A 12,860-nucleotide genomic window follows, 5' to 3' on the forward strand; every position below is an offset into this window, starting at 1 on the left:
AAATTCAAATTAAAAGCTTGTTCTATTAAATATTAGTTTATTTTCTTTTGAAAAAAAAAAATGTGTGAAATGATGATTGGGCGTTTGATGTGTCTAATGTGCAGTGTGAAAGAACGCACCTGTAAATTAATGTGGACTTTAATCTTCATTATAAGCAAGGAAAAAAACCATTCTGCAAATGAACACAGTATCATTCTTAGATTCTTAATTTGACTCAAAAGTCTTTATCAAAGATACAAGAAAAATGTCTTACAAAACATACAAGCATTTGGTATAATTCTTCCAGAAAAAATTATAGGAAACAGAAACATTACAATACCTCAACAAATCAATTAATTCCCACTTAATAACTCTGAATGGGGTGTAGCTGGGAAAAAATTATACTTGATTTGGAAACATTAATTACAACCTTAAATATAAACTATAGATTGTGCAAAAGAGCATGGAGAGAATCATTGAGAACCCGATTTTTCTTCTGGAGCCCCAGCAAGCCAGCCCCAAAGTCTTCCACCGGAACTCTGCCTCGGCCCTGCGCTCAATGCTGCCTGTTCAGAAGTGGCCTTTTGCCGCTGAAGAAACTCAACTTCCTTTTGCAAACTTTCCATTGTTTGAAGTTTCTGCCGTAACTCCGCAACATCAACCTGTTTAGAAGAAATAATTGCAGTAATGGCATATGGTGCAACAAATATAAAAAATGCACCCTTCTCCTGCAGTAGATTTCACATGATAATCAAACAGAATATCATTATGACTTCCATTCCAATCATAAGCCATTAGCCTCAAACGCTTACCAAAGTTATAACAGAAGGAGCACTTTATGATTTGGGCAGATGTAAGTAATGCATACCTAGTTTGGTATTAATGGAAGAAGTTGTTTAGAGAAGCATAAACTAATGAAGTTCTTTAACTTCATCTAGTTGTGCAGATGTTATATGAGACAAACGTCAAAAGTACAGATGCATATGTGTATTAAAAGTCATATGGGTCAACAATATAAAATGATGAAATAAAAAAAAACCTATGCAAAATCAGAGACAGTTCCACAAGTCTGAAAACACATACATACCTCAAGTTTGAAACATCTGGACTGTTCAGCTGCAAGCTGGCCACGGACCGATTGAAGCTCCTACAAGTCGTGCATAGAAGTTTAATGTTTAAAGGGCAAAAGGAATTGTTGAGAGATTTTAGAATTTTTGTACAGCATGTTGGTTCAAGGGAAAAATAGTAGTGACAAAAATCGGGGCATAAAAAGTTAACCAATTGTAAGGACAAAACAATGCACTTATATAATTCCTGGAATCATAACTGCCTCAAAGGATATATTTAATATTCGACTCAGAACCAATACTTGAATAGTAAAAAACCAATTAATCAGAAGAACGTAATGGACGCCTTAACACACCAAGAGTCATAAGGGAAAAGAAATACAGTGGTAACAGAACTTGCCTTTGTAAGTTCAATGTTTCCCATCTCAGCTTCAGAAACTTCTTGCCGAAGTTGGACATTTTGCGTTTGCTGCCTAGCCACTGATGCTTCTAATTCTTCCTTCTCGGTCTTAAGTGCAGCTACAAGTTGTGAACTTGCATCCTCACTTCTCATATTCTAAACAAAACAGAACTATGAAAATTTAAAGAACAATTTCCATGAATTAAGGCATGCACATACTGAGATTAAATGGCAAGAATAGTCGAGAACTATTTCTATGACCCAATACCAAAGATTCTAAATCAACACCATTCATCATAATTTCTCTTATCTTCCCCTCAGGAGCAGCTTCAGACTCAGGTTCAACACACCCACTAGCATTTGTTGTTGAAAGAAAAGCAATGATATTATCTGATGCAGATCCTTCCATCATCTTCGATTGCAAATTCGATTTATGGCTTGGTTTGAGAACATAAACCTGAAAAGCAAGGAGAATTTCATAAATAATTACAAAGAAACTAAGAAGCCAAATAAACTGTAATGGTTCTTATCAACCTCATTGCTATAGCGCCCATTATATCCTCCACATGACACAAGAACATCTTCACCATTATACGAGCTTAAAACCAAACTCAGCCCCTAACACAAGAAAATTTCCAAAGATCAGAAGTCGCCAAAAATACATAGCACAGATTATAAATAGCATAAATTTGGTGCATTCCATGAGTATGATCCGTGAATGGAGAAAATTCCTCTATTGCCTGCCTCTATCTCGATGAGAAGAAAGGCTCTCATTTTATGTTGAGTTGTTCAAGTCTTGAATAAGCCTCCCTAAAAGTTGAGCTTTGCATATGTAGTAACAAAAATTTCCATTAACATAAACTTAAGAACTTGGGTTAAAAAGCAATATCCATATCTGAGATGCTTAGCCATGATGAAATTATTGGTGGATTGTTATAAAAAATAAATAAATAAATAAACAACACAAAATTTGCAGGATATATAGTAGTTCACTTATGTACTCCAGAGCTTTAAAAAGCCAGCACTTTCAGTTTCTGAATCCAATTATTGTTTTACATCATGGCAATCAACAACTCACTACCGATAATTCAGGTACCATTTATGATGCAAGGCTAGAAGAGTACTTCTGAATAAGTAAAATCACAATGTCAGGTCCAGGTGTTTGGAGCCCTAGTTCCTTGATTTAGTAGAAACATACTCATTTTGAAAGGAAGAAACCAAATGCAGGTTTCATGAAGAGCAAAATCAAGTAAACAGCTATTATAAACCCACAGCTAACATCCCCAACCATCTCAACCAAAACTGTGAATTGGATCAATCAGGACAGATTTGAGATTTTGCACTCAGCTTCTTTGTTATTTATAAGATTTCCAATCAATCTGGTATTGATTTACAAGGTGGATGTGGATCTTAAAGGTATTCACATAAATTTGTCAGCAGGAACTCATAATTATCTTCAGGCATCATTAGGATGCAGGACTTTCATGGAGATAGGCCATGGTTTCTAAGAGTTTTAACTGCTTGTTTGTGCAGGGATGCGGGCAAACATGGGTTTAATTGCAGAAAACAAGGTCTAAAATATCTCAAGCACTAATGGCATCGTGACCTTCCCGTGTAGTTTAATTTAAGAAGATTAGACCTTTCTCTATGCATGATAATATCTTTATTTTTCTATTACCTAAATCCTGTACAGCTTTTTCCTATCCTCTTAACATGTAAAAACTCCACACCATTTGTGATAACAACTCAGACACATGAGATGGTGTCTGTTATCTTTAGTTTTCTACATCAAGTATAAGATATACATGACTTGAGCTTATTGCTGGTTATAACTGAAGATTCCTTAAAGCTCGTGTGATTAAACCATTATCAGAATATTCAAATTTGGCCCTGGCAGTCACGTGTGGACCATAGAATTGAAGCAATAAGCAATTATCAGACCAAATCAAATACAATTTGAGATATTTCCCAAAACCTCTTCCATCTGATATGCACTCTCCAAACACTGTTAAAATACAACATTTATAGTTGCAAACATTAATATACATATTCATTTTTTTCTTTTTGTATTTTATTAATGACAATAATAAGCAATCATCTTGTCCATCAACTCTTAGAAAATCTGAAAAAGATGCCTGAAACAGCAATTCCAGGGTGATATATTTTAAGAACAAAATCATCAGACTATACACAACTTACTATTCTTCTGGGTACAGGTAAGGAGAACACACCTCGCTAGCAACCGGCACATGGTCTTGAATAGTTGAAACAACAGACCATGACAAGGTGGGCATATTAAGAACAAGAGTTTCAGATACCCCTACAAAGAACGTATGAAAAATTACAGATTCAAATGGACATATATATGTATTTACCTAAGCTTTGAAACACACAAACATTAATAGTTACAAGAAGAATGATGTACCTACCATTCTTGTTGTCACCACCACCAACAATGAACCAATTTTCCCCAACTGCGATCCCAGCATGGCCAGCTCGGGGAGCTGGAATCATACCTTGTTGCTTTGGTTTCGACCATTCCATCTGTAATGAAACCCTTCTATTATAAGAATATAAGAAACATGAAACACTTTCTTCACCTAATTTGTTCCAGTAAGAGCATCCAAAAATATAACTCACATGTTTTAAGTCAAGTACATGCAGATCATTGAAGCATGTAGTATGAGATCCACCACCAAAAATCAAAAGGTATTGATCAGCATAGCAAGCAGCGACATGGTCTGACCTCGGGGAAGGAGGCATGCCTCTAAAAAATAGAGAATCACAATAAAATTTTATAAGATAAAAACCGGCTTTGAGAATGTAAAACGATGCAGAATTTCTGTAACTTCTAACAAATTATCAAATCTATTACTTATCCTCAAATATAAATTAAGACAATTTTGGTTGGTGGAAATCATAATCCGCATTTTTGGGGGAAAGAGGAGCAGGGCGAACCCACTAAAAACCCAGGGACGTGCACAAGCCTCGGTGGAATAAATGGGGATGGGGCCGCGCTCACGTGGGCGTTGGAACCACCCATACACAACCACTATTCACAACTCCCAGAAATGTGCCCTCAGCCGAGAATCGAACTCTCACCACTCGGTGAGAGCTCTATCGGCGACCCGTATACCAATAGACCCAAAGGTCGTTGGCAATTATCCGCAAATATTTTGTAAGACTTGACTTCAAGACTGTGGAAGCAAACCAACAAGACAGAACCTTTGCAATTCAGAAGAACAAAATATCAAAGGCTGTCAAGAATAGTGTTAGTCACTCATAATTACTAAGGAAATCAATTTCAGACTCTCAATCAAACTAGAAATTTTCAAAGAGAGGAAAGGTAGAAAAGAAAGGAGAAAGAGTTTTGATTCAAGGGTGGTCCCTTTCGTTAAAAGAGACTTTGGCCCAACAAACCCAATTAAACCAACGGTACCAACCCAGGCGAACCCACCCTCTCATTTACCATACATATGGAATGGAATTCTTTTCATGATTCATGAAATAGTCTCTAATTATTTAGATTTCAGACGAGTGGAAATACAGACTTGATGAACAAATCTCTTTGAGGAAATCAATAACAAAAAATTATTATACAAATGTTTTGTGAATGATTGTCTGTCTATACAATTGAGAAATGACCTTATGAGGTTCAAAGATTAATTAGACATAAAAAAGAAAATGTGAAACGTCAAATAGACTCAAGTAGAATAAGCAAACTATGCTGATGTGCCCCTTACATAGCATCAAATTCATCCCAAGTCATGGTTTCCAAATCAAGAATGTGCAGATCATTTAAGAGATTTCTCTTTGCATCTCGACCACCAAACATGACTAAAGTCTTCCCAACAAGAGTCACTGACTGACCACCACGTGATATCTACAAGTCAATACAGAAGTTTATAAACCAATGTTGCTCTGGAAGAGATGAATGAACAAGGGTTTAATAGTAGTTATCTAAAACTAATATTTTTATGCTATCCTAAATTAAAAGATAAATAAATATTTTATAGTTAACATCAGCATTTTTTACCACCAAAAAGTTGATTGCCATAACTAGCATAGGAGACACACAAGGGAGAGAACACTAATATATATATATATATAAGTTGCATAATATGTACAGTGTATAAATTGAAGAGCTTAAGACATGAGGCCTGCAACTCCTTCGCTAGTAGAGAAAGAATATGTCGGGCCCAGCTGTCAGACACAACGCAGTATGTTACTGGTTACATAGGAATGTAAAAAACATGACTGAAGAGAAGAGATGCCACACTTTAAAGAATACAAAAACGGAGAGCAAAGATTGACAGATGTATGATTATCTCAAGTATAGAAGATAAAAAAAGGATGTACCGGTGGTTTCCCGTATGTCTTCAAATTTGACCACATACAAGTTTGGGGATCAAATGCCCTCACTACATACCAAGTGAAACACAGATTACAGAGTGAATAAGGTAAAGACTAAATATGAAAATACAGATACACACAAACCTGTCACCATCTCAAAAGGATCTTTTGTATACCCAGCAATAGATAATATTTTATTTTCCCAAGAAATCTGCAAACAAATGACTCAATCAAAACTGGTATTTATATGTGTAGAATCAGTTTGTGTCTTGTAATTCTGGCTTTGTATGGAGTCCTTTACATTACCAAGGAATGACCAGCACATGGAACGAACAGAGCAGCAGCTTCTGGGGATTCTGCCACTGCATTAGCTTCTACTTTTGACCATGCCAAACTTTTCAAATCCAACACCTTCAGCAAAAAGAACAATACATTATTATTATGATTTGGATTATATTATGACTATCAACATCGCTAATTACAGATTATCAACAAAACAACACACATAAACAAAAGAAAGTTACATAATCATCATCCAGAAACCAGAGTTTAAGAGCTTGCAGCTTTTGAGACATGCTGCTTAAATGGTAATCCTTAGCAACTAACCACCAGAGACCACCAACTTATCCAGAAGCAATATCTATGTTCTGTCTGCTGCATACCTGAATATCTCTAAGGTAACGACCATTGTGGTTTCCACCAAAAATGTACATTTTGTCATCCAGGAGAGCTGCTCCATGCTACATTGGAAAAATTTTACTCATGCTTAGTAGCTTACCACGAATGAATTTAACCACCAAATTTTGTTAGATGACAAGATGCACCACCTCATATCGCGGCCTGGGTCGACTTCCAGAAATAGTAGGTGCCACCCACTGATCATATACATCAACTGAACCAAGCCCACCCTCTATTATGATGTTTTTATCCTGAGTCTCGACCATATTTCCATTTTCAAGGGTAACAGTCTTGGGCTCTAAAAAAGAATTGCCATTTGGTACCACTGAAAAAGAGGTTGCCCCTGATTGTGGTTTCTGCAAAACAAAATTAGAGTGATTACCAGAAATGTAAGTTTTAATCCAAATCAGACACATATATAATGACTTAAACTATTCTTATTTGCATTTTGGATTTTTACTTGGAAAGGTATTGTCATCTCAGTTTTTATCCAGTGCATCTTAAATGTGCTGAAGATGAGAAATGACTTTTGCGGGAAAATGGATCCCCGAAACCTGGAACTCCAGCAACATCATTTACCACTATTTTGAAAAAAACTGACATTCATAACATGTGTTTGTTTTTCACTTTTCAAAATAGTAACTACAAATGAACTTTGGCACATTGCATTCAAGATAAATATAATACAAGAAGTGAAGAAGAATGTCCAACTAGGAGGTGCATGCTACCAATGCAAAGTCAGTGTGATTACAGGTTAATTCAAATTATCAAGACATTACATAAAATGCGGTAATCTAAAGTTTCCATTTTCTCATGCAAATATTTGGGCTTCCATCATTTTACATTTTGCGAGTAGCTTGCATAAAAGCAAGATCAAATTGTTTCTTTTGATTGCCATGTACAGATTCAAGAAAGGCAAGTAGATATCAAGACCTATGTGTACACTTACATGTATTTCAGCGTCTACAACAGGCTCGATCATGGAGTCAGGTACCCGGGAATACCAAGAAGGATCTTCCTCCTATTTTAAATTCTATAGAAAATCAGTCATTGACATTGAATTATTACATGACCAGAATAATAATGATGATGATGATGATGATGATGATGATGATGATGATGATGATGATGATGATGATGATAATGATGATGAATACTATCACCTCCAAAATTTTCACAAAAAGACGCATTGCTTCTGTTGAAGCCATGTTTCCGAGTTCATTCCAACTGCAAGTGAAACAATTAAATTCCAAGTTTCAAATAAGGTCTTCATGCCCAAATTCATTTACGGTTTGATCAATATCACTTTGAAAAAACATCAAGTCTTAGTCTTGATTAAACCAACAGCTAAAATATTTCTACATGTATCTTGATTCAAAGACACTCATTTTACTAGTTTTCACAAATCTGAATAAAACATGAGAACTATATTTGACTATTCCAAGTATGGATAAGAGTCTTAAGGCATATACATGCCATACATTTGTACAAGCAGAACATTTTTTTTGTTTTTATTACCATCAATATATTACACTCATCTATGGACGGCTATAACAAAAGAAAACGACAATTATAGCTCAATCAATTCAAAACTAAGATATAGTAATCATCATTTTGTTAGTAATCAGTCATGGACAAGACTAAAACCAACCTGGTCCATTTGCTGTGCTCCACGGGATTCCACACTCTCGGCTTCGGAACATTACAAGGCCCTACCATCGCCTGCGTCCCAAAAGAAAAACAATTACAACCTAAACCTAAAGCAACAAATCCCTTCTCGCCATTTCACCAAATCCATCAATTCTAATGTTCCAATCAAAATCCTCTCGCGATCTCTCAAACCCTAGCACAGCATCCGCTCTAAAACAAAGTTCAAAAAACAAGAATCCAACTCGCGCGAACCAAAGAAACACCTCAACTTCAACAAAGCGGATCAAAAGGCAAACCATTAGAGATTGAGATCTGAATACCTGCTGATAAAGCCCATAGAGGAGAAGTGCAACATCGTCCTGAAACCGGGAGACTAGAGCTACGGAGGAAGAGGAGGAAGAGCTCAGCAAGCCACCGAAACCAGCGTAAGCCGCAGCAGCGTAGAACCTCTCAGGGCGTGCGAGGCCGGAGCTCGGCCTCGCCATTGCCGGCGATCAAGAGCTCCAATCGAGATCGTTGGCGACGAGATCCCGAGCAAGGCCCGAGTCTGGTTAATGTTACCAAACTCTAGTGAACCGAAGCGTGAACAATACAATACACTGATACACTGCACACGTGTGTTTGGTTGGTGATAGTACACCCACCGCCTCCAATGAATTAATTATATTAATATTAAATAGTAATTTATATTTTTAATTTTTTTAATTAATTAAAATTTTATTAAATAGCATGTAAAATTTTATTAAATAGCAATGCCATCTTTTACTTCAATTACAGTGCTTCTAACTTATATTTAGTTATAGGTTGTTTTATATTCTAATTTATTATTTAAATTTCAACACAGTAAAAAAAATTAGAGAATGCCTGATTATGTAGACTGCATCGTTTAAGAGTTGCTCGAGTTGTGCAAAAATCCAAAAAGAAAACATGTAAATAGTTTTAATTATGATCAGAATAAGATGAAGCACACTTTGCTGAAATTTTTTTTTGTTTTCTTCAAGCTAAATGTTTTAAAAAATGGTTTTCAAAAGGATATTCCACAACGTTAGCTGCGGAGCTTTATTTTCATCATGTGTTAATACAGCAGATGCTACATGGTGTATATTAAGCTCTTGATTATATTATTTTTATATTTTTCACCTCTCATTAACTCTTTCACATGGGCTTATTTTTCAATGAATAAGCTTGTTTGGATTAGCTTTGAAAAACTCAGAATTGTTTTTTTTATAAGTTAAGCACTTCTGGGTTAAAAAAAAAAAATTATTTGTATAGGTTTTTCTGCAAAAGAAAAAACTGTGAAAAAAAGCTGAAAAACAGTTTTTTTTTCAGAAGCTAGTCATAACCAGCTTATGTCATGGAAACACAGCATACAAGCACAGTATAAGTAGATTAGAAACAACATAAACTCTCACCAGACTTGTTTTCCAAACTTGATTTATAATGCCTGTAGTTCTAATTTTGTTTAATTATTCTATTTTCTTCTATTGATTTTTGGAATTAATTGTCCAAGTTTTGTTAATCTTTCCATCTGGTAACACCCATCTCCTCAACCACAAATACTCAACTGTTTTTCACTGCTTTTAATACATTCTAAAACCCAAAGTCTTCAATCCTTATAATTGGCTTGAACTTGATCACTAATTAATTCAACATATAGAGAGAAAACCTCCTCTGATGAAGTGAAAAACACTTCATTAATGTTCTTAATTATACTCACAAACTCAAACATCCCACATTGGTTTCCCAATTGCAGCATGTCCATGTGCCATTGGCTGATGAAAAGCATGCAAGCTTTGCAGCATCTGTTGGCTAATTGTCTCAAACTCCTTTTCATGGAGACCTACCAAAGCCCTCTGCCCATCAATACCCAAGAAATCTACAGCAGTTGTATTACCATCACCATTAATATTCTTCAACGTTGCATGGCCTCCTTCATCAATGCCCACCATTTGAGTCTGTTGCAATTGCCCAAATGATCTCATGTTGGGGATAAAACTTTGCTGCATCATGGTAGAGTTTATACTACAACTGGAAGTGACTCCCATTTGGGTTGCCTTCTGGAGGAGCACAGTTGCTGACATGTGCGCTGATGAGCCTCCAGGACTATCATGAGAGAGTTGGAGGGAAGCCGGCGACGATGGGATGCTACGAATTAGGCCGAAGACAGGGCCGGAGTTGCTTGAGAACATGCCAACATCAGCCATTCTCATTGACTTGATAGGCATTGGGATGAAGTCTTGAGCAAAAGAAGACTTGATCATGCTAGTGTTGTTACCAGAGACTGGCATGATTAACTGGGGGTTTTCGCCTTTAAAGTTTCTTGTTTTTGAGTCCCTTAAGCCTTCGTCGACTCTGATATTGTCCTCTTCAAGTGCATCACAGAAGGCTCTATGCGAGACGAAGCTGTCCCTCCTGTAAAAGATTATCAGAAACATATATCACACTCCAATTAAGGTATTGCTTGTTCGATATTATAAATTTTAGTTTTTGAATTCTAAAACTATGTATTTTTGTTCACCTAGAGAAGATGGTGCCACAATCACATTTGTACTCCCTAGTGCCGCAAGTCTTGGAGTGAGCCTTCAAATCAGATTGCACTGCATACTTTTTCGAGCATTTCTCACATTCCCATTTCTTTTCGCCGTGTTTTCTGAAGAAGTGCTTCTTGATGCCAGTGAGATCTCCCAGTGCTCTGCTTGGATCATGGTGAACACATGTGACTTCTGGGCATATGTATACTCTTTTCCGTGTCTCAATGTTTGTTCTCTGCTTGAGCTTCCATGGCAGGTTATGACCTCGGCGATGGAGCTGGAGGTTCTGGTCCCTTTGAAAGCCTTTGTTACATATCTCGCAAATGAAGCGGTTCCTCGTCATTAAGGTTTTTGGAGATAAAGCGATTACCTCTGCTGTTGGGTCTGCATGCACTTTGCTTTTAGGAATCATTTTATTTATGCTTTTGATCAATAAATAAAATCTAGTCAAGTACACAAAATATCTGCAAGAGAACTGAGTTCTTGAGTACTCAAGATTGAGGAGTAATAATTTTAATTAATTATAAACATGCTTGTCTTGTCCTTAATCTTCTTCAACCTCTTTGATTATTGTCTAATTAACCAATCATTCAACTTTCAAGTACTCCAATGTTTTCCATCATTGTTTTTCATCTAAGATGATAAGATAGATTGCAAACTCTTACCTGGAGTGCCAGGGTGATTTCTTCTCTTCTTGACAGGAAGAGTTGAGGCCTGTTGCTTACTGTTCTTGACCTCTGTGGGAACTGAGGGTTCATATGATTGATTTTGTGGCTGTCTTTGGCCTTGCTGCTTTACTCCATCCTCTCTTGTACTCCCTGAAGAGAAGCTCTCTCCACCTGTAGATAGGCTTGACATAGTTTTTGCAGCTAATTATTAACCTCTTTGAAGCTATATATGTTCAGAAAAATGGGAGGAGTATGGTGATGCTAGCTGCAGATAAAGTTTTAAGAGAGATAAGAGGAGAGGTTTGATTCATTTTTTCATTATAAATTACTTTTGTTCTTTGTTTTTATTGATTGATGTTTTATAATTGTATTTTATTAATCTTTGATTTGAGTTTTGGGATGAGCTTGACTGAATACGTTGCTTGTTTTATTGATTCCTAGTGTTACCTGCAGTGTCTCCGATGCAGTGCAATTACCATAAATAAGATTCTATTGCATGATTATTAACTTAATTACCTTCTGATATTCTTAGTTTTTTATGCTGATTAATCTTCTTAGCTTCTTTTGATTCAAGTGCACTGTTAAAATAAAACTATGCATGGATTTTGCTTTCCGATTTCTTTCATTCAATCCCTTTTAAGGATATCTGCCATGAAAACGCCAATGAATTCATATTTATGTACATGATTTTGATGTAGTTTATCGGTAACTCGGCCTTTAATTATTGTTTAATTTGGTACCGGCATCTGTCATTTGATTTTAAAATGTAGCATATGTGATAAATTAATGGAACATATGATAAGAATTAAACATTAAAAAAAAAATCCTTGATTGATACTTGATAGTGTTTTTTTCTCTTTTGAAAGGACAAATTTATAATTAATTAAAAGATATATAAAAAGTTAATGTTTCTCGCACTCTGACTTAGTTATTTATTGAGGTTCGCACAGAAATACCATACTCTCACAGAATTAATATATATTTTTACATGGGTTTTGAACTCATGTTACGTTTTTTTTTTCTCTTTAAAATTGGGTTATTATCGGTTGTTAACCATGCAAATTGGGTGGCTTCAGGTTGCTTAATTGATGGTGAAAATAAGTTGTCGCTCAGTATTATTTTAAAAAGAATCAAATCAAGGCTGCTTGTTGTTGGCAATCATTTATGTACTTCTTTAAAAAAACCTCCAATCCAATCATTGTTATAGAGTAGTTTCACTTATTTAATTTGATAATATCCTTACCTTGTTACCTAATGAACAAGATGAAATGTCAAAAATGCCACTGATCTACCAACCACCAGCCTATGATAGCCGGCAAGTTGTTCTTTCTCCATTTGTGCTGCCTTTGGCCGTAAGTGAAAAAATATCCCTTTTGATATATATATATATAGATATTAATATATATCACTGAATGAGCAAACTAATCTTTTTGTTCAGAAATGTAGATAAAGAAATAAAGTTTTATATATGAGGTAAAGCACAATAATCTCTTCCTCCAATGTTTTTTTATTAAAATAAATATATAAAGACAGT

General features: G+C 35.7%; 2 protein-coding genes across 4 annotated transcripts; both read right to left on the minus strand.

Annotated features, from left to right (window-relative positions):
* Nucleotides 1-214: 214 nt before the first annotated feature.
* LOC120249596 (acyl-CoA-binding domain-containing protein 6-like) lies at nucleotides 215-8,712 on the minus strand. 3 transcript variants are annotated; one of them, XM_039258158.1, is made up of 18 exons: nucleotides 8,448-8,710; nucleotides 8,129-8,199; nucleotides 7,641-7,704; nucleotides 7,427-7,498; nucleotides 6,627-6,833; nucleotides 6,462-6,539; nucleotides 6,106-6,210; nucleotides 5,944-6,010; nucleotides 5,806-5,867; nucleotides 5,190-5,329; nucleotides 4,087-4,213; nucleotides 3,876-3,990; nucleotides 3,678-3,766; nucleotides 1,981-2,064; nucleotides 1,715-1,903; nucleotides 1,447-1,602; nucleotides 1,067-1,126; nucleotides 215-641 (listed from the first exon to the last, which is right to left on the minus strand). In XM_039258158.1, the coding sequence occupies exons 1-18, from the start codon at nucleotides 8,610-8,612 to the stop codon at nucleotides 453-455; spliced, it is 2,040 nt and encodes a 679-aa protein (XP_039114092.1). In that variant the 5' UTR covers nucleotides 8,613-8,710; the 3' UTR covers nucleotides 215-452. The 3 variants fall into 3 exon arrangements, with proteins under 3 accessions (XP_039114092.1, XP_039114093.1, XP_039114094.1); XM_039258159.1 differs by lacking the exon at nucleotides 8,448-8,710 and having other exon boundaries at nucleotides 7,427-7,510; nucleotides 8,129-8,178; XM_039258160.1 differs by lacking the exons at nucleotides 215-641; nucleotides 1,067-1,126 and having other exon boundaries at nucleotides 1,461-1,617; nucleotides 1,735-1,903; nucleotides 8,448-8,712.
* Nucleotides 8,713-9,686: 974 nt separating this feature from the next.
* On the minus strand, nucleotides 9,687-11,618 carry LOC120250328 (zinc finger protein GAI-ASSOCIATED FACTOR 1-like). Its single transcript, XM_039259133.1, has 3 exons — nucleotides 11,324-11,618; nucleotides 10,646-11,042; nucleotides 9,687-10,539 (listed from the first exon to the last, which is right to left on the minus strand). The coding sequence occupies exons 1-3, from the start codon at nucleotides 11,514-11,516 to the stop codon at nucleotides 9,849-9,851; spliced, it is 1,281 nt and encodes a 426-aa protein (XP_039115067.1). The 5' UTR covers nucleotides 11,517-11,618; the 3' UTR covers nucleotides 9,687-9,848.
* Between the last annotated feature and the right edge of the window lie 1,242 nt (nucleotides 11,619-12,860).

This window comes from Dioscorea cayenensis, chromosome 19 (genome assembly GCF_009730915.1).
Source record: "Dioscorea cayenensis subsp. rotundata cultivar TDr96_F1 chromosome 19, TDr96_F1_v2_PseudoChromosome.rev07_lg8_w22 25.fasta, whole genome shotgun sequence".
Classification (NCBI taxonomy): Eukaryota; Viridiplantae; Streptophyta; class Magnoliopsida; order Dioscoreales; family Dioscoreaceae; genus Dioscorea; species Dioscorea cayenensis.

Coding starts and splice junctions, on each gene's coding strand:
- LOC120249596 (XM_039258158.1), bottom strand. CDS start 8,612: ATGGCGAGGCCGAGCTCCGGCCTCGCACGCCCTGAGAGGTTCTACGCT. Junction 5,330..5,805: donor AGACATACGGGAAACCACCG/GTACATCCTTTT, acceptor ATTGACTTGTAG/ATATCACGTGGTGGTCAGTC. Junction 3,767..3,875: donor TGGTGGTGACAACAAGAATG/GTAGGTACATCA, acceptor CGTTCTTTGTAG/GGGTATCTGAAACTCTTGTT.
- LOC120250328 (XM_039259133.1), bottom strand. CDS start 11,516: ATGTCAAGCCTATCTACAGGTGGAGAGAGCTTCTCTTCAGGGAGTACA. Junction 11,043..11,323: donor AAATCACCCTGGCACTCCAG/GTAAGAGTTTGC, acceptor AAGTGCATGCAG/ACCCAACAGCAGAGGTAATC. Junction 10,540..10,645: donor TGTGGCACCATCTTCTCTAG/GTGAACAAAAAT, acceptor AATCTTTTACAG/GAGGGACAGCTTCGTCTCGC.